General features: G+C 44.5%; 1 protein-coding gene across 1 annotated transcript in view; it reads right to left on the bottom strand.

Moving 5' to 3' along the window:
* fcho1 (FCH and mu domain containing endocytic adaptor 1) overlaps positions 1 to 22356 on the bottom strand; it is a 75883-nt gene that overhangs the window by 13926 nt on the left and 39601 nt on the right. The window contains exons 4-18 of the mRNA XM_008295529.1: positions 20798 to 20872; positions 18704 to 18845; positions 18280 to 18432; positions 16881 to 16985; positions 14618 to 14716; positions 13104 to 13200; positions 12783 to 12900; positions 12566 to 12590; positions 10676 to 10736; positions 8502 to 8695; positions 7925 to 7949; positions 7695 to 7751; positions 6211 to 6262; positions 4951 to 5075; positions 2260 to 3321 (exon numbers count right to left, since the gene is read on the bottom strand). Coding sequence (XP_008293751.1) covers positions 2260 to 3321; positions 4951 to 5075; positions 6211 to 6262; positions 7695 to 7751; positions 7925 to 7949; positions 8502 to 8695; positions 10676 to 10736; positions 12566 to 12590; positions 12783 to 12900; positions 13104 to 13200; positions 14618 to 14716; positions 16881 to 16985; positions 18280 to 18432; positions 18704 to 18845; positions 20798 to 20872 — 2390 coding nt within the window. The remainder of the gene's footprint in view (positions 1 to 2259; positions 3322 to 4950; positions 5076 to 6210; positions 6263 to 7694; positions 7752 to 7924; positions 7950 to 8501; positions 8696 to 10675; positions 10737 to 12565; positions 12591 to 12782; positions 12901 to 13103; positions 13201 to 14617; positions 14717 to 16880; positions 16986 to 18279; positions 18433 to 18703; positions 18846 to 20797; positions 20873 to 22356) is intronic.

The following is a 22356-nucleotide window of genomic DNA, read 5'->3' as shown; positions in this document are numbered from 1 at the left end:
CCTTGCAGCCCAACACTGAACCAAACATAAGAAATGAATCACATTTTCATGCTTTTAAAACAGAAGCAACAACGATGAAATTAGCATCGTAGCGCAACTTATAACCCTAGTTGTAACTAAATCTATTGAGGCTGCGACTAATGATTATTTTCACTCAGCTAATCTGCCAATATTTTTATTCTGATTGATAAATTAAAACATCAGCGTGTCCATGAAATGCCACCAGGAGGTTTACAGTGAAGTCTAAAGCAGCATTTTCTCTGTTAGATGTCTAAACTACTATAATTTAGTTTCCTCTCATAAAAAGCTAATTAAAAAGATCTGGCGCAGTAACATCTGGCATTTTTGCTTGAAATTGATTTTAAGTATTTATCAGTTATCAAATCAGCTGCAGAATAATTTTAATATCAGATTGATGACTCAGTTAATTGTCAATTAAATGAGTTAATTGACAATTAACTGAGAGTCTACGAAGCACAGGAAGGTCACAGAGTGAGAACTTTTTTTCCGTCTGGACTCTTCCCATCCATCTATCCAGAGTCTGTGCACAGTGTTGGAGGTCAGACTTCCCTCTGACCAGAAACATTTTCCAGCTAAACCTGAGGGATCCCAAAGTTTTTCCAGGCCAGATGAGATCTATAATCTCTTCAGTGAGTTCCAGGTCCACCCTGGGGTCTGTAAAACCTTCACCCAGACACCTGAACCACCTCAGCTGATTCCTTTCAACATGAAGGAGGCTCCTTCTTCTGATCCATATCAACGCCTAGAGTGTTGTTCCAGTGATAACGTATGGCCAGTTATGGACAAAGCTGCAGATCCTTTGAAAAACTAACATGAATCGACTGATCTCAGGCGGTGTGGAGCCTCTGCTGAGCTCTGTCTGTCTGGCTGGAACCGGTGAAGCTGTGGCTGGATGTGATGATTGTGTATTCGTGGTTCGGTCTATGCTGCCGATACTGATAATATTTGAACGTGCGGTGCTTCTATGACCGACATCTTCCCAACACACCACACAAGATTAGGAACTTCAACGCAATACACAGCGACCAAAACCACCCCTGCACACATACAAGCAAACAGTCTGTCTCAGCAGCAGACAGTCAGAGAACTGGATGGTTTCCTTTCTATATGTAATGGTGCCCACTAAGCTACCAGGGACGAGGGTGACTCTCACATAAGCGACAACATAACACATGACACTACGTGATGCTGAGTCCGTCTCTGTGCGTCAGAGGTGAGGCACCGTTATTGTGAGGCAACACAAAAGTGTTGTGGGTGTCGGCAGCACCGTTCTGGAAAAACACGTTCCCCCACCCTGACCTTTCCGCTCTAAATATGAAGCTATTGTCGTATAATATGCAGCTTCAATCTTTTAAGATTAATTTAAGTGGATGAGGCCTTAACGAGCTGCTTACCAGACGGTCCTCTGATGGAAAGATTTGGCTTCATGCTGAATAATTAAAAAGCCAAAGCTGTCCGGGTGCAGAGGTGTGCTTCTCATAGGAATCAGCACCCTGATCCACACGATGAATTATTCGTGCAGAGTGGAAGCGGGAACTTTTCTGCATTTTATATAACACTGAGCTGTTCTGCGCCTCGGCGCTGGTTTAATTCAGCTGTCCCTCTGACTCCTGATTTATGTTTATTAACGTGAGATGGAGCTGAAACACAGCCGCAGAACGCTGCTGCTTTGTGTGCGTTTATTGTTGCTGAATGTGAACTACTCTGGATGCTTGGTGAAGAATTTATGGCCTCATATTCCTCTATCGATCTAAAACTACAGGCCACCTTCTTCCATATTTCTCTCCAAGTCTCACCAAAGACTGAATGGAGCTATTAAAACAAAGGCTTAAATACTTGGCTTCTCAAAAAAGTAATTAGAGTAGGGGAAATGTACCTTAATTATCTAAGTCAGGGGTGTCAAACTGCGGTCCTCGAGGGCCGCAATCCTGCATGTTTTAGATGTTTCCCTCTTCCAACACACCTGATCCAAATGATCAGCTCATCATCAAGCTCTGCAGAAGTCTGATAACGATCCTGATCATTTGAATCAGGTGTGTTGGAAGAAGGAAACATCTAAAACATGCAGGATTGCGGCCCTCGAGGACCGGATGTCGACACCCCTGATCTAAGTTGTTTTATGAGGCTGCAGGTAAATGTGTGTCATTGTTATTCTTGCTGGCCACGCCCCCCTCCCAGGCTTTTATGTGAGAATTCATAGTAAAGTCAAACAAAAATGCCGTATAAAGAGGTCAGTACCCTTGTGAGAGCTGATGCTGCAGGACATCTGAGTGTTCAGATCCAGACAGTCCTGATCTTTGTCTGTAGAGAAGCACAGATCCTCCTGGGGTCCTGAATGCCTCGTGAGGGGAGGAGCGTTCCTGCGCGGCTCGCTTTCCGATGATCGGTGTTTCCTCCTTTCTCCTCCTTCTCCTTTCCCGCCTCCCTCCTGCGACTTGGAGCCTTCGCTGAACGGGTTGTGGACAGAGTTCCAGTGAATCAGCTCCTTCTTTGGCTGAGTTAAAGGTAAAGAGCCCGTGTTAGCGTCGAGTCCCAGTCTACTGCTGCTGGCAGAACCGCCACCGCCGCCGCCGCTGCTGCTGTGTGGAGGGATTATTCCAGCTGCTGCAGCCAGCGACGACTGGTGCGTCGGGCTGCCAATCATCGTGATCGCAAACGGGTCGTCGGAAGAAACAGGAGGTGGGAGGCTGCGGTCTCGTTTCCTGTCTCTTTCTTTACGATTGGAGGAGGATGACGAAGAGGAAGAGGAAGGCGTTGGGAGTGTCTTGGTGTCGGCGAGGGCGACGGAGAACGGGTCCCCTCGCACCTCCATGGCCCTGCCCTCCTGGGCGGGGCGAGGCGGCGGGCGCGCCCAGGCGTCGGACAGGTTGATTGCCTCCTGGGTGACAGTCCTCTCAAAGGCGGCGAGGAAGGGGTCCTCAGGTGGGATGTGTTTGCAGTTCCACACCGATGACTCCATCTCGGGCGGGGGCAGGGACTGAGAGAAAGCAGGGAACCGCATCGACGCGGGGTCCATCTCTGGGGGGACACGTGAGGGCCGCGAAGAGGCGACAGACCAGACGCTGGCGGGGTCGTCCTGCTGGTGAGGGCTGCGTCCAGGTGAGGGGTCACGGAAAGCTGAGAGGAAAGGGTCCACCGGTCGCCCCAGTGTTTGTGTCTGTTCTTTACTCTGTGGCATCGGAGGCCACGCAGCCCAGCCCACCGGCTCAGGAGAGGGACCAAGGGGCTGATGGGAAGGTGAGTCCAGGCCAGAGTCTTCAACGTTCTCTGGAGAGGACGAGTCGGACGAGAAGGCAGCATCTGACAGACACAGTAAACACATGACAGAACATCAGCAGTAACTCTGGTTATCACTGAGAGAGGGAAACTGAAAACCTATGAAGATGGAATTAGACGTTGCTGATCTGCAGCGGTACATCAGAATCAGAATCAGATTTACTGCCAGGTACAGTTCACACAATACGAGAAATTTGTTCTGGTGGGTTCGTGCACCAACACACTGTGACAGACATCCTCAGCGCCATCTTGTAATTTAAGGACAAACAAAAACAAAGCAACAACAACAACACAAAATCTAAAATATACATATATGGCCCAAATATAAGGCATTCTGTTTTCCTGGATATTAGATGTGGAAAAGTGAAGGTTTCATTGTACTCGAGGACTAGACAATAGCGTCTTCACAAAAAGCTGCAGTCTAACACGAATCTGCCTCCACGTCTACGACCATCAAGCTCCTGCCTTCAAAATCTAACATCCCAATTTGTGGATTTCTGTGCAGAGCTCACGTCCTCCGGTCATCACCGTGAGGTTCAGAGGGACGAGACTGGCTCTGAAATATCTGATCAGCTTTGAGATGAGAGGATTTAACAGATCAGAGGCTGTTCCATGAATGCTTGACTTAAGTGAGCGCAGTTCTTTTTTTTTTTTTTTTTCAAAAACTAGACTTAACAGCATCTTTCCATAACATTCAACAGGTTTCACAAACAGATGAGGGGGCTCATCTTTTCTTTAAGGCAAAGTTTTCTGTTTTGCTGCATGGGGGAACGTATCCTCTTATTTTACAAAATCCTAACTTAGTAAAACATTTTTAATACTGAATTAAGAAATTCAGTAAAATTAATAAATACCCCAATGTTGTTCTCTTACTGTCCATCTGCTAACGTCTACATGAAAATGCTGATATGCTCGGTTGAGTCAGCATCCAGTGCTGCTGTGCTCTCAATGATTGGTGCACCGAGGATCTCACTTGTCAGGCTAAGTACAGGCAGAGGTTCTGTTGGCAGCACTTGGCCTGAAAAGGATTCTTGCAGGCAAACGTCTTTACAGGCATTTGAGTTAAAACATAATTTAAATAGGTTAAATTACAGTTAAAATAGTCCAATAAAGACATTAAAACATACGTCAAAAATAAGAGCATAGTTCTCTGTTACATGTTAATCAACTTTTTTATCACAATTTGTTTATTTATTTAAATGGTTTTTACTTCATTGCATTCGCTGCAAATAAAAAGTGTTTCTACGTGACTCTTACATGACTTTATTTTTCTTTTTCTTTTTGTGCTCATTGCACAACTCTGACAACACGATGACTGGAGGCGACACGAGTGCCTCTGGGCAGCAGAGGAACCACATATTTAGGCATGCACAAACAACGACGTACTCGCTCGTCTGGTAACCGTTCTCAGTTTTTGTGAATGTGGATGTAATGGGTGGTAACTTGTGTGTCACTGTACCTCGTTCAAGTTTTCATTTATACTTGCTCTAAAGGTTTTATGTAAGTAAATAAATAAATAGACAATCAGCTGTCGTTAAACCATCCTATGATTAAGGTCTTACATTTGTGTCAGTACAGTGTTAATAACAACACAAAGAAAAGAAATACGCTCCAAAATAATCTACGAAATATATTTAACAAAGCTTCTCTTACATTCAGAAGCACCAAACGCGCTCTGCTCCCTCAGCTGCTCCCGACAGTCGAAGCTTTTGGACTTGAAGGCCGATTCCAGCGGCGGTCCGAACAGGCTGTCAGAGCCGGACGCCGTCGAGCTCAACCTGACAGAGAGCAGGGAGGAAGGAAATCAGGGAGAGTGGAGGAAAAATGGAGGGACTGATGAGAAGGAGGCAAAGTGAGGACTGAAGTGAAGCAAGAGAGAGGAGGGAGCTGGGAGAGTTCAGGACAGCAGCGTTGGTTTCCTGCTGTGCATCTCTATAGAAGCAAAAATGTACCGTACTGTGTGCTGGAGAACTAATGGTGCCGTATCCGCTATGATCTCGTATTCCTGCAGGGTCATTTGTATTCGAACTGTGAGTTTGCAGTGGATGTCGAGTAGGGCGACCTAAATTCATCCTTCGGTATTTTATTCTTTAAATTACTCTGATGGGATGCTGAAAACATCACGTGGGATATAAACACAACAGTTCTTCATAGTGTGGTTTAAAATGCAAGGGAAAAAACATAATATTCATATTTTTAAAACAATAACGTCAGATAATTAGATACGAAAAACAACATTTACAAGAAAACTCCCTGTTAGTATGTTGATGATTAATGCAGTCTAGTGTCTAGCAGACTGTATATTATATTATTCTAACTTGTCATGATGCACCATTAGTGTGCTATAGTTTGGGAAAGACTCTTTTCTGCCACAGCGCCATAATATCCCCAAACATAAAGCCCTAAAGAAACTGGTTTGGTGTGGAAGGCTGTGAATGAGCAGAACTTCTGCGATAAAACAGATCAGCTCTTATCACCGACATCAGTGTTCAGCCTTATTAATGCTCTTTTGGCTGAATGGAAGCAAATCCCTGCAGCCGGAAGCAGAAGGCTGTTACAGCAGCAGATTAACGTCCACGGCTTTCGCTTTAGGTTCCAAACACTATTTCTCCATATAGTTTATGCATTTCCACTGGCGCTACAGTTTGTTTCTTGGTTTAGTAAAAGTGAAAATAATCTTGTCTGAGCGACAGAGGAAATGAAAAAGGAGGAAATAACAGTGAGAGAAATGAGCTGACGAAGGGAAAACTAGGAGACGGTTGAAAACAAACTGAGGACAGCCAGTCGACAGGCTGTGAGGAGAAAACCTGAAGGCCGCTGATGATGCAATTTAAATTCCAAATATGTCTCTTAGCTCCGAGACGGATAAGACGAACGAGGAAGGAGATGAAGTGAAGGGCAGAGCCGTCTCACCTGCTGTGATCGGGGCTGGAGGTGGACCTGCGGAGGCCCTCCTGCTCTGCATCTGCTAAGACACAACACACACAATGAGCCACAGAGGATGCTCCCTAATCAAGACTAATCAGCAGCAGGGTGTTCTTTGTCAGGGCGCTGAGAGGAGGCCGGGACGGGCTGAGATAAGACGACATAAGGGAAAAACCCATCAGCCATTACCTTCTTGGTGATAAATACCAGCAATTAGCCTGGTCTCACTGAGCTCCAGCCGCCGCCGCCGCCGCTGTCACTGCAGAGTAACCGCTTTAATCAGGTGCTCACCATTAATCCTGCTGCCTCTGGATTTAGGAGGGAGACTCTCCCTGCTGGAGTGCAGCAGGTTGCCGCTTCCCACATCCCTGCCCAACCTTCTGACAGCTAATGAACCTGTAGGCGGTAAAACATGTTTTGGGGCACGAGCACAGGGCCAGATGTGACTAATGGAGGGCGCCTGTTCACGCAAGGTCGGCCAATGAAGAGATTTGTTGTGAAGAGGGAAGCGGGGAGGCCGAGGAGGCTGGAGGTCGAGAGCTGCTACACAAAGGTGTTTACTGATGCTACAAACGTGGCTGTGAGAGTTTGTGGGAATTAGTTTTCACTGTTTCAGATCAAAAACAACATAACATGAAACTCTAAACCCTCATTAAAGGAGTAAATGCTGGAAGATGTAGATTATTTTTGCTGCTGCAGTATTGGTTGGTACAAATACAGAAGTAATGCCACAACTAATGATCAGTTTTACTATTGAGAGACATGCTAGTTCACAAGTATGTTCTTAACAAGCCATTGATCTTTATGTTAGAACGGCAGAAAATAGCCAAAAAAGGTCTGTGCAATGGAAAACCTCGATTTTCAATACATGTTGATTCTTTCCATACTCATTGCACAGTATTGACACACTAACACTAGCTGTGTTTTCTCGCTCGCTCTTCTCTCAGACAGCGTATCGACACGCTGCAGTCGTGTCGCCTCGCTCGCTCACTCGATCACAGCGCTGTCGTCTTCTCGTTGCTCGTCGCTCTAGTTAAACAGTATTTTATTACTGTGATAGAAAAATGGCTCCGCGACTGGTTTTAGTGGATAAAGAAAGCAGAGGGAGGGCTGGTTGGAAGAAGTTCCAACTTCATTTTTGATTAAAATGCACCTTGCTGTCTTAGAAAATCTAAACTTTTATACCTTCAATGTTGCTGCAGATTTTTCCTGTGGTATCAAAAATAGTAACTGAATACTGCAATTTATCGAGGAATCGTATCGAAGTTAGAAATGCCAGCGTCATGACAACCGTCCTGCACAGGGTCGTAACCACAATTATAAACTGCATGACAACAAAAACATAAGTTTCCTTTTATAAATGATGAGCGATTTATCAAAAAGTTTCAAGTTCATTTCCTGCAGGCTGACAAGTCCATTAATCTGCAGTGTTCCAGCTCCATAACAGACATGAGAAGAGCTTGGAGACTCACCTCTGTGGGAGGCAGCTTCACCTTCATCTAGGCGGCCTCCTGCAGTACTCGAGTTTCCTGCAGAGATGCAACAGAAAATTTAACCTATTAAGAGTGTGTAGTGCACAGCACACAGCACACTGGATATTTCCTCTTGCCTCGTGTTACAGGAAAGAGATCTGCTGCACATTAACAAGCTCCGACAATCACTCCTAAAACAGACATTCAAGCACCGATTGGATTGAACTTACTGGAGAGATGCCGCTTCGCTGACACCTGAAAGTCGGGAGAGGAAGGCAGAATGAAAAAGCGGGAATTGTTCTATAGTTTTTATTATTATCAACACATCCCATGAAGAGACCAAAATCAACAAAGCTTTAGTCTGTTTCTTGATAGTTCCCTGCTTTCCCAACCCATCTGTAGCAATCAGGCCAAACCCTGTTGATTTAATAAACAGAAAAGTATTGATTTCCTAGAATGCATTGTAGTTTTTGGGAGACACAGTGCATTTGTTGTATTTATGGCAGCAGCATAGTGTACGTAGGATTACCTCAAAATAGTTTCACATGTTCATCGTACAGAATTAAGACAACACTGTGGCTCATTGATGTGGTTTTAATAACTTATGGAAAGCAAAGTCACGGAGCACTGGCTGGTCTTTGGTTTTACAGAAATAACTCGTTAGCAGCATCAAAACTCTTGTTGTTTTAGTCTTTTCATGGGATTTGATCAAAACACGATCCTTTAATACATACAAATGCTGCTAGCAAATAACAAGAATGTGCATTTTTGTTTGTTTCTTACGTCAGATAGACCAAAACAAACAACCTGCTGCCGCGTCCCTCTGTTGGGCGGCAGGGTGAGCGTCCCCACCGTGGCCTTCAGCTCCTTCTCTGTGGCCACAGAGCTGCTGCGATTGCTGCTGGCCACCGGCCTGATCTGGATGTGGAACTTCTTCGGCTCCTCGTCATCGAAATCTGAATCACTGGAGTAGAAGTTGTTCTCCTTCTCCTCAGAGCAGCGTACAGGGAGAGAGGAAGGTCAAGGAGAACAAATCATGGTGTTTGGTAAGCATGAAAAATCTATTAGTGACGAGAAAAAGAGAAGGTCTAGGTTAAGCATGGCAAGGCTCAGGTTTTGGTGAATACTACTATTTAGACAAATACTGATTACTTTGAAGAGAAGAGATGGCATTTGGTTCACTGTAGTGATTAAATTAAAACAACAAAGACACACATGCATGCAAAACACAAGCAGAGGGTAAAGACCGCAGAGCTTCCTGGAGATGTACGACGCTGCAGAGCAGCCAAACAGCTGAGCAACCACTTCCTGCTGCAAAGCCACCTCCCCTTCCTCTTCTCCTTGGACCTGACTGTGCTGCTCATGCCTGCGTTATCTTCACCTCGAGGGTCTTTGATGAATGTGCGCTGCCGATTCTGAGCAGGCGGGGGGCTCGACAGGAGGATGACAAAGGCAGGAAGAGTTATCTCGAATCTGTCAGGACAGAGAGCTCTATCGCTGATAAATGATGAGCGCTGGAGAGTCAGGACATGGAGTATTTAAGAATTAGGACAATTAAATCATATCTGATGGTGGTGGACGGCAGGCGGCTCAGTTCAGCCTGGCTCTGCCTCGGATGCAGTTTAAGAGGGAGCAGGCAGCGCTGAGCTGCTTGTGCTAACAAACGTGAGATCTTAATAATTGTCTGGCTCTGCAGTTAATGAGGTCATGAATGCAGGCATTTGTGCTGATAAATTGGTTTAACTCCGCCTCTCACCTCCGACCTTCTGATTACGCTCCATTTAAAACGTCTCTCTCCCAGTCGGGGGTCTTCTTAGAGTCTGTTCAGTGATCTCATGACGGTTTAATTTGTTGTAAACCGTCACATGACCTGATTCAAGTCTGTGACATCTTTATGAATCTAAAAATGTGCGGGTACTCCAAGTAAAGAGACAGTACGCATCTGAAGGCACCGATTGTTGTCTTTAAAGTTGTTTATGTGACTCCGTCGTTTTCATTCAGCAGATGTCGTCTCTCACGTGTTTGTCAGGACAGAGCTCAGTCCTGTTCTCAAGATTTTCTCATTACAGCTTCAAAAATGGAAAGAGCTGCTTACTGTTCTCTGGTCACACTTGTGGTTTTTGAATCATGTTCAGACTAAGTTGGCATTTTTAAGCATTTTTGGAGGGCTTTAGTCTTATGGCCTTATTCAAGAGTCAACAGCAGAAAGATGGCAGCAATGGGACACTTAAACTAAGGACATTACGGTTCATGGTCAACGCCCTAAAATCTAGAAGACATGATGGGCATTTGATAATATTTGTTTTTATTTTAAAGAACTAAACCAGACACAATAAACAGTGTCTATTAAAGTATTCCCTGCTGCTGGAAGCTTTAAATATTTTATACAAATAATTGGATATGATACGGCTTTTTGGTGTTACAGTGAAAACAAATCTCTCCTAAATAAGCTAAAAATATTTAAAATTACAAATAAAGTGAAGCTTCCAAGAGAGAGACAGATTAAAAAAATACACTCGGTAATAAGAAAAATAAGCAGAGGGATGCAAACTGATGCAAATGGGTAACTATCCATCCATCCATCCATTATCTAACTAACAAAAGGAAAAATGGCATGAATTCAGATGCCTCCATACAGCGAACAAGGAATGGTTTGATAAGTATTAACATGATGGGATCCAAATGCTTTGGTCTTTGCAGTCACCAGTTCTCAGCCCAGCTGAACATTAATGGGGGATTTGGGGCCGACGTGTGAGACAGCCGACTGGTGTCCATGTGTTCAGCAGCACACTTCAAAAGACTTTGAAAACACACATCAAGGACCGCCAAAGCTGTTTTGAAAGCCGAATAAAGACATCAATGACGTCTTCTTTAATTCGTCACCCATCCGTATTATTTCTTAAGAAACTGAATTATGACAGAATGGTGCTCCTCGACCCCCAAACGCCTCAGCCGAACACGCGGGAGCAGAAAAAGGATATCATTCTGGGTGCTGTCAGCTCGGATGACAAATCCCTCGTCGTCGACTTCCAGGGGTGAATTCTGCATGAATGGAAACACACGGGAGAAAGAGAGTGAGGCAGACACCAGCTGGGTCGGCAGCACCGAGACAAATGGTGCATGTTTGACACACAGAAGTGCTCTGTCATGCCGTGTAACTCAGCACCTCGGCCCACATGCATGACTAAGAGCTTTCTATTAGAGTGGTTGAGCGAATGAGTGCACTCTACAAATGTTAAATACCGTCAGGCACGAGTGTCAGTGACCAACCACAGTCCTACAACTGCTCCCATCAAGAGCCCAATTAAAGTCTCATGCTGAGGGTACAAGCACACTTTAAAAACAACACTCCAAAACAATACTAACTTCATTAAAATGGACAACAACATAATAAGAGGCTGCAGAGAGACCAGAATTCAAGAAATACAGCTTAAAGCAATGCAGTTGTACGAGGGCTGATGAAAAGTTGTGATACTGTTCACTGTGCGTCTGCATGGACAGCGAGCAAACTGCGTGACACAACACCATGAACAGGAACCTAACGTACACGCTCTTTGTGCATTTGCATTTCTACATGGACTGCAAACCAGTGCAGAAAAGAAAATGTCAAATTCTGATGGTCACTCAATCATTACTGACGACGAGAAGTGGTTCTGAACTTAAAAGCAAGAGAAGAAACTGCAGTATTCATCGCAGAGGAGCCCACATTTTCCAAACCCAAGCAAGTCGCATCAGGTCAGGAGCACCAGGAGCACGCTCTTCGTCTTCTTCAACATTCATGTGGTCGTGCATCAGGAATTCACCCCCAAGGTTAAACTGTCGACGTTCATCCTGAAGTGTGTGAGGAAGCACAACAGGGGCACAAACAACCTCCAGTGCACCGTGCCTCCACTCACACTGTAGTTATTATGAGCACGTTTTTTGCCACATAAACACAATCAGCTGCCCAACTCATTAGATTTGGATCCTTGCGGCCTCTTACTCATTCCCAAAATGAATTTTGAACTTAATGGTTCACTGTTTTGACACAGATTCCTACCAAGGAGCATCATAAGCACTGCATCGCTGCACAACGAGACAGTTTCAGCGTCTATATGCGGCCAAATGTAAAACCTGCTGTTTTCAGAAATAGTCCCAGAACTTTCTGATCGCACCTTGCATCTAAATTTCATGCACAAACTTAAAGAAGCAGAAAGTTAAATCAGTATCCCATCAAGGCCTCTCGTGTGTTGAACTGGTTAATACAGAACCAGTTACATTCTGCCAGCACCTTTTATTGTGATGTTCTCTGAAGAAGGTGAATATTCTTATGCAACATGTTCTAAAGTGACCTCTGCTAGCGTTACCAGCGCCTGTCACATTACAGTCAGACACTCGATCCCCTCGGAGGTGTAAAATTGCAGCACTAGTGACTCTGTGATCTGCCGTTCACTCTCTGCCCCCACATCAGTCTGTCAGATGGCTTTCTGGCAGCATCCAAATCCCACAAACACACGTCTCACTTTTACACCACTTGCACACAGGCTGTCACAAACACAAACACACTCTCTGTCTCTCTGGTGTGGCTACGCACTTCCCCCTGTGGCTGCCAAATAATGGCAGAAATCTCTTCCCAGAAGCACCAAAATAAACCCAGGAAACCCCACACCATCGGTCACGTCACTATCACACCCTCATGGTCGACCACTCACCTTCATGTCGCAAACACACACACACACGTGTTTCCTACTATCCTCTAAACTTACACTGTTTTCATTGAGTAGAAGCCATCTAAGCTACAGTCTGCTGTATCTGGAGATTTAGGCGAAAGACAGGACTGATAATTGAGTCACTGGTTACGGTATTTGGGTGTGATTATGCCATAAACTCACCAGAGCCTCCGTCACAGCTGAATCCCTGCAAATAGAGAAAAACACACATGGGTGTTGTTTTCATTATTCAGGAACAACACAGACTGAAAGCAGCAACGAAGGGGAAAAGTCACACTTAAGCTTTAAAAGCTCAGAACTTGTAGAGCATTTTGTTTGTGTGTGTGTGTGTCTGTGTGTGTGTGTGTGTGTGTGTGTGTGTGTACATGCACACACTCACGTAGAGTCTGGCTCCTTGTCCCTCTTGCCGAGGCCGGGGATCCTGAAGGCTTTGGCCCGACTCTTTTTCCCTCCTTCAGGTGCCAAAGCTGTCATGTACTCTTCAAACCCGACCAGAGCTGCAGACAACAGGCAGTTTTACAATATAAGAAACACACACACACACACAAATAAACAGTGTCCATGTCAGCAGTTGTATGAATTATTCAGCCTTCACACTACTGTTCTGAGTGTGGGTGTCTTCATATTTTTATTGTTATGTAACTGCTGCAGTAGTACGTTTATTTCCTTCCGACTGGAAACGGGCCATAATTCACTGTACCTGGCCGGTCTTTGCCCGTGCCCTTCTGTTCGGCAAATTTCTGAATGAGGTTATCGATGCCGATGTTCTCCACGTTCTGCTTGAATTCCTCGTGGACCTGCAGCAGAGAGGAACAGAATGATCCGTTTGGTCCATGATGAAAATCGCTGTATTATTTCTAAAAACTTCTAATTTCTACCAGTGTTGTCTGACAGGATGTAACGGTGCATCTAGCTTTACCGTCCACTCTCAAAACACGACTTTTGATCTCAGGTGTACTGATGGTGTGCAGTCACATGGAAGTGTTGTGTTTCATCAGTCAACAGCAGCATTAAAACCACTGACAGGTGAAGTGAATAACACCGATCATGTGTGGATGTGGATGTTACTTTAACACGTCTCACACACCTAAACATTGCTGCAGACCGAGCACACCCTCCCTCGGGGTAACAGTACTCCACGCAGGACAAAGCTGAAGGAACAAAGAGCCCAGGGAGCAGCACCAGCCTCCAAACTACCCAGATCCCAATACAACTGAGCTTCTGTAGGATGTGTCACAACAAACTGATAAACGGAGGCCCCACCCAGCAAACCACAGGACCCAAAGAACCTGCCCCCGCCGTCCTGATGCCACACATGGCCCTACAGTTCAGAGGGGTTTAGACGACACCAGGAGGGCCTACACTGTACTAGGCTGATTGATGTAATGTACATGTCAACACGGTGCACAGAACATAAGTTGGACATAAAAATACATGCAGCTCATGTCAATTAGTACTGACACTATCATAATCATCCATCCATCCATTCACCATCTCTACACCTTAATCCTCACTAGGGTCGTGGGGGGTTGGAGTCTATCCCAGCTGACTCAGGGTGAAGGCAGGTTCACCTGGACAGGTAACCAGTCTATCACAGGGCTACACTTAGAGACAGACAACCAAGCACACTCACATTCACACCTACGGACAATTTACAATCACCAATTAACCTCAACATGTTTCTGGACTGTGGGAGGAAGCCGGAGAACCCGGAGAGAACCCACGCTGCACGGGGAGAACATGGAGACTCCACGCAGGAAGATCCCGGGTGTCCTTCACTGGGACATGAACCAGCGACCTTCGGTGCTACCAACTGCGCCACCTTGCAGCCCACTATCATAATCAGAAATATGTAAATGTTTCCACCATTCTACCTTCGATGCGCCAGCAAGGATGCCTCGTTTACTATTTAATATAACCAGCTGGGCAGCAGAAGAAGCAACTGCAAATTCTGACCAGTTTCAGCAAATGATCAAATCAAGCTTTTACTGAACACAAGTCCAAGGATGAAAGAAAAAACTGTCAGTGGTCAGCTCATAACTGACACAAGAGTATTTCTACTCTGAGGACTCCATCCCACATACTCAATGAATATAACAACAAAAACAAACGCCATGTAAACAGAGACAAGGATGCTGCTTCTGGAGAGCAAAGACAAACGCTTTGTTTCGGAGGAGATCATCAGAGGAGGATTTCACATCAGCTCCGACGTACCTGTCCCACCTGCACGTGGGTGTCTTCTATGGAGTGGGAGTAACCTTTGATCAGCTGTTTCATCTGCCGAAGATGAGCCTCCTCGATTTCCTGAAACTTCTGCTCAAACACACACACACAGACACACACACACACGCACAGAGATGATGAAGAAAACAAAAACATTTGCTGCCACGTGAAGTCCTCCAAAAAACATCCGCAGTGGGTTAATTCATCTTGTACACAACTCTCAGGTTTATTTAAAAAGCACTTTAGTTCAGCACCGTAAAAGGCACCGGGTCACACAATCCCTCTGTGGGTGGGCATTTACTGATCTGTTGCATGAATTAAATCCCTTCAAAACTCACCAAATAACATCAAAGAGTCTACTTTACAACACCGACTGATTAAGTTGATGAAAAGACAGATTTTAAATGCAGAAGCTTCAGCACATAGAACAGAAGTGCAACTTGGCAGCAATTTGCCTTTTTTTTAACCATAAATCTGCTCATTTTGTATTCATTCTTTATTATATGAGTGGGTGCACAGGTTTGATTTGTGCGTTTGTTTTTTTATGGGTCTATTTGCATTTGAGTTGGTGTGTGTTTTGTTGGTGTTTATTGCAGTGGTTGGTTTTTTTGTTGTGTTTTCGTCTCTGCATAATGCCGTGACGTGCATTCAGACAACCAGCCAGAATCCAATAAAACAGAACCTTAAAACTCCACCTATACGCAATAAAGTGAAAATAGTCTTTGAAAGAGAGCTGAGCTGCAGAGAGGCAGTCAGCCAGCAGAAGAGGCACCGAGTTGCCAGGTCATTAAACCGGCGATAATTCCAGAGGATTTAGTATTTAAGTTTGATCCCGCTCTTTATTCAGCCAGCTCATTTGTCGCTGTCTGCTTTAAAGGAATTGTCTTGATATAGTGGCTCTGGCTTTTGTTGGAGAAGTGAGCTTAGCAAGAGTTGTGGCTTTTCTCTAATCATACAGGAAAAATCTGGGCAGGGAGAGCAAACGTAAAGCACTCTGCTCTCTTCTCAGCTGCTGTCAGCCTCAGCTCTTTATTTTAGGCCGCTGCTCCAGGTTTACCTGTAAGTCTTTACATCTGCATAAGTGAAACCGCTTTCTTCCCCAAAGTCCTCGAAGCAAGACACTAAGAACAGAGTCTCAGGACGCCTTCACACCTCACCAGTTTGAACTTCCGTGTGTTAGTCTTCTTTTTTAGTTTGGCTTGTTTGCTGTCAGTTGAATTCTGGTGCAGACATTGAAAGCGACTGACGGAGAACGAAGATTTCAGTTCACTTCCAAACACACTTTGGTGCAGTGCAGCTAAAAATTTAAATAATTAGCTGATGAGCCAATTAGCTGATTGGCAAAAAAAAAAGGCAATTATTTTAATAATCTCTGCCTGCCACTTCTCAAATGTGGAAAGAATTCAGCATATAAACAGAATGCAGGTGGGGTGTAGACAGTTAGTTAAACCCGACATTTTATAGACCAAGCAAATCAAAAGTAGTGAGTCTGCCGTGCTATTTGATTTTGTTCTCTCTTTGTGAGCTATTTCTGAAAACTCAAGAACACAACTCTCAAACATAATAAGCATTTAAGTGCTGCACGAGTTGTTGTCAGTCGTCTGCATCTGATTTTCCTGCACGGGTCCGTGTTCAGTGATGATGCAGGATAACAGGTCAATGATTGATCTGTCAGTCAATAAAACTGAATGTTTCCAGTTGTTGGGTTTGGTTTTAAAAACAGGTAGTGGAAGAATCGGATCTCCTTTAGTTTTTATGTGCCTTATACTTATTCGGTCGTCCCCCACGTCGCCTTCGATCCGTTGACACGTGTTGTACCACACACTCTCCCATAATCATGACTACACCTTCCCCTTCAACGCTATCACAAGAGATAATTGGTCGCAGGGATTCCAGTCATCGTTTCAAATATAAAACACAGAAGCACTCATTGGGGTTTGTTGAAGATTTCCATGGAAACAGCAGCAGTAACCATGGAAGTGTGGAGGCAATGATTAAAGGTAATGAGCAGGGTGCAGGATGTGTCTGCAAGTGGGTGGACGTTCAGGAATTGGGGGGTTGAGGTTTTCTTTTTAGGGAAAGGCACGGTGTAGGACAACAAATGAAAAGATAAGATGGAGCTCTTGTGTGGTGGGAGGCTCTGGAAAGGGTGAGTCAGGGATGGTTTGGAGAAAGATAAAAACCCAGGAGAAGAAGAAATACATGAAACATCACATCAGAGGGCGGGAGAGACCCGGCCGGACTCGGAGCTGACCTGGGCAGACTCGCTCATCTTCTGCTCGAACTCTCCTCCCACTCGGTTGTACTTCTCGATACACAGCGCGAATGACTCCGCCGCTTTCTTAGACTTCAGCTCCGCCTAGTGAGAAGAACAGGCAAAAAAAAACAACAAGAAAAAAACAGCCTTTAGTCTTCTGACTCTCATTCACAAACATAAAAATACATTTCTGCCCCGTCATAACTGCTGCTGCTCCATTCAGTAATGCTGTTTTCACCGACGACCAAGGCAGAACAAATCAAATCTAATTATCGCTGACATCCAGGGTCGGTCAAACAGAGACTCTTGTCTTCTAAGAGCCAAAAGAGAAAAGTGTATGATGCACTTCATGGTCACACAACAGACAATAATAACACGACATCCCAGAGCTCAGTGGTGGATTCAGATGTTACAGTTTACTCTCACAACATTTATTAAACTGATCAACAGAATTAATTCCAACTTCAGAACAATTCACTGTTTTTATGGCCCCTCTGGTAAAAATCGAGTTTGTGTCTCACATGCTGGAAGATAAATAAGGAGTTAAAAATACGTCAGCTGAGGATTTCCATCTTGAAACCACACTGACCACTGCTGACAGTCTCAAAAACACGGAGGCTGAGGCTTCAAAACAAGCTAAAAGCATCTGTTCTGTCAACTTGTAGGGTGAATGTTCACAGATTAGCACAATATCATAACAGACAAAGGTGTAGAGTCGCACGTGAAGAATATTTTCATGGGAAAATAATTCAAAATGTTTACTTTTGATGAGCAGAGGTGAGTTTTTAGGGGTTGTTTTAATGCCAGGAGGGAAAAGTTTTCGTCATTTTCAAGCCCCCTCTGGTTCCAGCTGCTTTTTGTTGTGATTGTAGAATAATTGGCAAATACATCAATTTGAGGCCCGAGACATAAAGCACATGTGAACTAAAATATACTTTAAATGCAAATTTGTTTTCACAACTCGACCGCTGAATAATGGCCCAGCTTGTAGGGGTGAGAAATAATGGTAAAAGTATGAAATGTAAAGTCGACACTGTCACTACACCAACACTGAGCTCAGTCTTTTCATAGGAATATCATTTGTCAGTACATGTTTTGTAAAAATCATTTCAATTATATTTCCTGGGGGACACTGCTTTTTTTTTAAGGTAATTTTTTGTGGCCTTTTGTGCCTTTATTGGATAGTGCAGTGAAGAGCGAGACAGGAAAGTGGGGGGAGAAGAAACCCTGCAGCAAAGTGTCATGAGCTGGATTCGAACCCACTACCGCAGCGTCAGGCACTGCAGCCCCTGTACATGGGACGCCAGCTCAACCAGGCGAGCAATCACGGCGCCACACAGTTTTTAGTTCTCTAAGATAATTATTGCCTGTTCAAATCAACAAAGTTGTCCCTGACCTTCTCCAGCTCTTTCTGCGGTGCTCCCTCCTTCCTGAGCCGGTCCAGCTCCACACACTTGGCGTGGTAACCTTCCTTGGACTTCTGAAGGTGACCGCTCTGGACCTGCAGCGCCTGCACCGCCTCCACCGTGCCCACCATCTCCTCTTTCGTCTGTTTGATCGGCGCACACACACATACATGTACAGATCATCAATGCACTTGACACTTTAAGGGCAAATGCAGCAATTACCATGAAGGAGAAGGACAGTAATTGGATTTTCTGTGGGATAAATTCGATTAGGATGATCGAGGCTCAACGCAGGGCAGGCAGCGGGGAAAAAAAAGCATACAAGTCCGCTGCATCATGACAGACAGACACAAACATCAGCCAGTTTTCTGTCAGGACAGCAGTAAAACGTATCATCTAATCGCGGACACGTACCTTACGGTGAATTTTGACCTGCTCGTCGCCGTACTTGTTAATGTCGCGGATGAGATCGTTCATCTTCTTCATCAGCTCGAGGTGGCAGAGGGCCAGTTTGTCTGAAGACACCCTGAACACATCCCACATGGGAGCAAAAGTCCTGGAAAATGCACGGACAATTAAGCACACACATGAGACTGCTGGGTTCCTACATATTACAGAAAACAACAGCAAAGCTTGTTTGAGCGCTGGCAGTCAGTTAAATGTTATCATGACCAGATTCGCTTTAAGTAAGAGTAACCACATCCGCATTTGTGAGTTAGTAAAGTTAAATGTGCAGTCCTTTTACTACACAAACGGATCCTGTGTACATTATAACAGAAGTTATTGAGAGAAAAATCTACTAATTCTCTCCTCTAAACTGTGAGAAACCTGTGAACTATCAGTGATGTTCACGAAAACAATGTTCCTCCAATCAGGACAACACAACAAAAATACAAAAATCAGCAGTGGATTGTATATAGATCTGGTCAGAAGTGTTGCAGCCAGTTTTTTACGTCACCCCAACAAGGTGAGATGTTGAACCCATGAAACCCAAAACAAGACTTTTTGCTGTTGTTAAGTTGCTCTTTAGTAAATGTGAAAACTCATAAAAACTTGTCAGAGCACACCAGTGCAAGGACCCTATTGAAACCCTTGGGTTTACTCTTATTTTTCCGCCAGAAGAAATGCATTTTCGAGGGGCCTAAACATGCCCAAAAACTGACCAAAATCGCCACGCTCATCAGGACTGGCAAACATTTTTAGATTTTTAAAGGACTTGGACATGTCACTGCCAAAATGGCTCCACAGCGCCCCCTTGACAATTTCAGCAGAGTACCATCGGGACAAATTTTCACGTGGAGTTACGAAATTCGGTGCACATACGTAGCAGCTTGGGACGCACAAAAACATCAACTTGGACTTTTCCGTAAACCCAACAGGAAATCAGCCAGTTTGAAAAAACGGCTGATTACGGCCGATTTTCGCTCATTTTCACAAATTTGTGGCCATTTTCAAAATCTATCTCCTCCTCGGAGGAAACTTGTACAAACCTGAAACTTGCCCAGCACAAACTACAGGAGGTGATAATTAAAAGATATTAAAACGCTCCACAAAAGTCTGACAGCGTGGAAATGGCGGCCTGTAGAATTTCGCCGAAACATCATCAATCGCCTAAAACGGGACGTGCTGTACGTGCTCCGATTTGCCTGAAACTCTACTTGCATGCGGAGTCTCAGCCAGAACGCAGTGCCACCACGGCCCGCCATAAAACAGGAAGTGCTGTATAACGAGGCCACACGTGCTCCAATCTGCCCAAAATTCGACACGCCAGATCAGAGCGCCACCCGGAGTTCTGCCAAACCCTGACGTGCGTGAAGGCCGACAATCATACAGTGAGGACCCGTCCATCGCCGCTTGCGGCTTTAATTTTTATGTTTTCCTGTGACATAAAGCAGTAAAAAGAGCTCCACACAGCCCGTCTGTTTTCTTTGAGACCAGGTGGGTGCGTTTTGATCAGATTTGAGTGAAAATGACCAAACAACCACCTCCTCTAATCAGATTCTAATAATGGTACTGAAACCTGATTAGAACATGATTTTCCAGCTGAGCCCCAAACCCAGGAGAAGAGCACAAACCAAACATAAATACAGAAAAACACAAACCTCACTCTGGCAGAAACTCATGTTCAAGAGAAAATCTCTTTAATGAGTCGTTCTGCCCTCATCTGAAGGAATCAGTCGGTCCTATTTGTTGCTCTTGTCCTACTTTTCCTTACTATGAATATAAATAAGTGCCTGTCTCTGTGTACAGATATAAAAGCTGTCATGTAGTATGCAACGTGTAACACAAACCATATAGACTGAACGGCAGAAGCAGCACTATGCTGATCATAAATATGGACATTTGGTGATGCAGATGGTGCTCATCCATATCTCATATGGAGCCATATGACCATTACATGGATAATGACAAAAACAACACCTCCTGGGGAATAAATTCTTCTGTAAAGCACTGAAGGGGGAGGACTGTTGCCATGACATTGATAGCTGTACCGTCAGACACACTCACCCCTGTGGACTTCCGTTGCTGGCCATTTTAGCCAGTTTGTTCATTGATTTGGAGTAAGTCTCTTCAATGGCAGCCCTGCAATAACAAACAGACAAAAGCATATAAATACAAGCAGAGAGACTGAGGCGGTAACGCTGATTCAGGGGAGCCCAGGGGAAACCGGAAAACTACAGATACACAAGTTTCAGAGTGTGCATGCGGTCAGCAGATTCTTCTCGCTGGTTCCCTGCTGAAGTCGAAGCTGCCAATAACACGCCAGGAAGACTAATGTTGTGTGAATCCCCTGAAATGTAAATTCTTTTAAACAGCCTTTAGACTGGTGAACATAATGTACTCCAACAGCACTTCCTCACAACGCTATTGCTTCAGCTAATGGCCTCATATGTTACGTTCGCTATCTGGCGTTTACTTTGGCCCGAACACTGGGCATCCACCTCCCGAGTCAGAGTCTGCGAGATAAAGATTAATTTCCAACAGTGTCGGGTAAATGTTGCAATGAGCAACATTTAAATGATAAATAGACGCGTTTCACGAGGCCGGCCATGAAACTTTAATAACCATCTGTAGACCCTGAAGAGAAAGAAAGAGGGAGCATTGATCCAAACATCCTGAGGGTGAACAGAACAACTTGCAGCTAAGAACAGAGTCATAAACAAACTGACAAACCCACTGCTGTTGATCTGAGGCTGAGGTCGTGTTGAGGATCAAACTGTGTCACAAGGACGGCTGAGAATTACTCATATATTCACTTGTTCTGATCATTCTGTGCATCTGTCTGATACTTTTCATTCAGTTAATTAGTTTGATGACCTATTTGTCGACACCCAAAGGTATTGATGGGAAAGAATAATGGGTTTGTCACCAGGTAACTTTTCTTGACTTGAAAAAGATCCTGATTTCCTGTTTGAATACAAAATGAGTGAGAGCGCCTGCAGACTGACTTCCTCCCACAAACGTATCCCTCTAACAGTGCTGTGGATTGACAATATTTTGATCCCCATTCAGTCTTTGACAGGTCAAAATGGCAAAAAAAGAAAATCTATTAATCTACATTTATCCATTTGGCAGAAGCTTTTGTCCAAACTGACGTACAAATGAGGCGCAATTCAAGCCGATCAAGTCTTCAAGAAGGAAAACCTCAACACTTATTTAAAAACGAGTAGGATGAAGAGAGAAAGGGGATATTAGGTGAGCACATACTCTCAGAAGAGATCTTTAAGTAGTTTTGGATAATAGGAAGAGATTCTGCTGTGTCTGAATTAAGTTTAAATTTAGACTGACATTTCCTGCCTCTTAGAAACGGTCCGACTATCCCTCATTCATGTGCAGATCCTGTTAAACGAGAGCTCTTCGACTCTGTAGGTGAACATTAGCGGCTTGAACTTCACGGTGGAGAGTAATGGAGTAAAATGAGGTGGGACCATTTGCGTAAGTGTTACGGTGCATGCTGGCAGACTCGAACAACACTTCCAGAGCCTCTGTAGTTGTTTTCAGGAACCTTGCAACTAATTTTGACGAGCCCATAATTGGGATCACTGTATAGCCAAAGGGTTTTACAC

The sequence above is a fragment of the Stegastes partitus genome, unplaced genomic scaffold (assembly GCF_000690725.1).
Source record: "Stegastes partitus isolate 25-593 unplaced genomic scaffold, Stegastes_partitus-1.0.2 Scaffold1055, whole genome shotgun sequence".
Lineage (NCBI taxonomy): Eukaryota > Metazoa > Chordata > Actinopteri > Pomacentridae > Stegastes > Stegastes partitus.
Note: the sequence above shows the minus strand (reverse complement) of the source record. Positions and strands in the feature narration are given on the sequence as shown.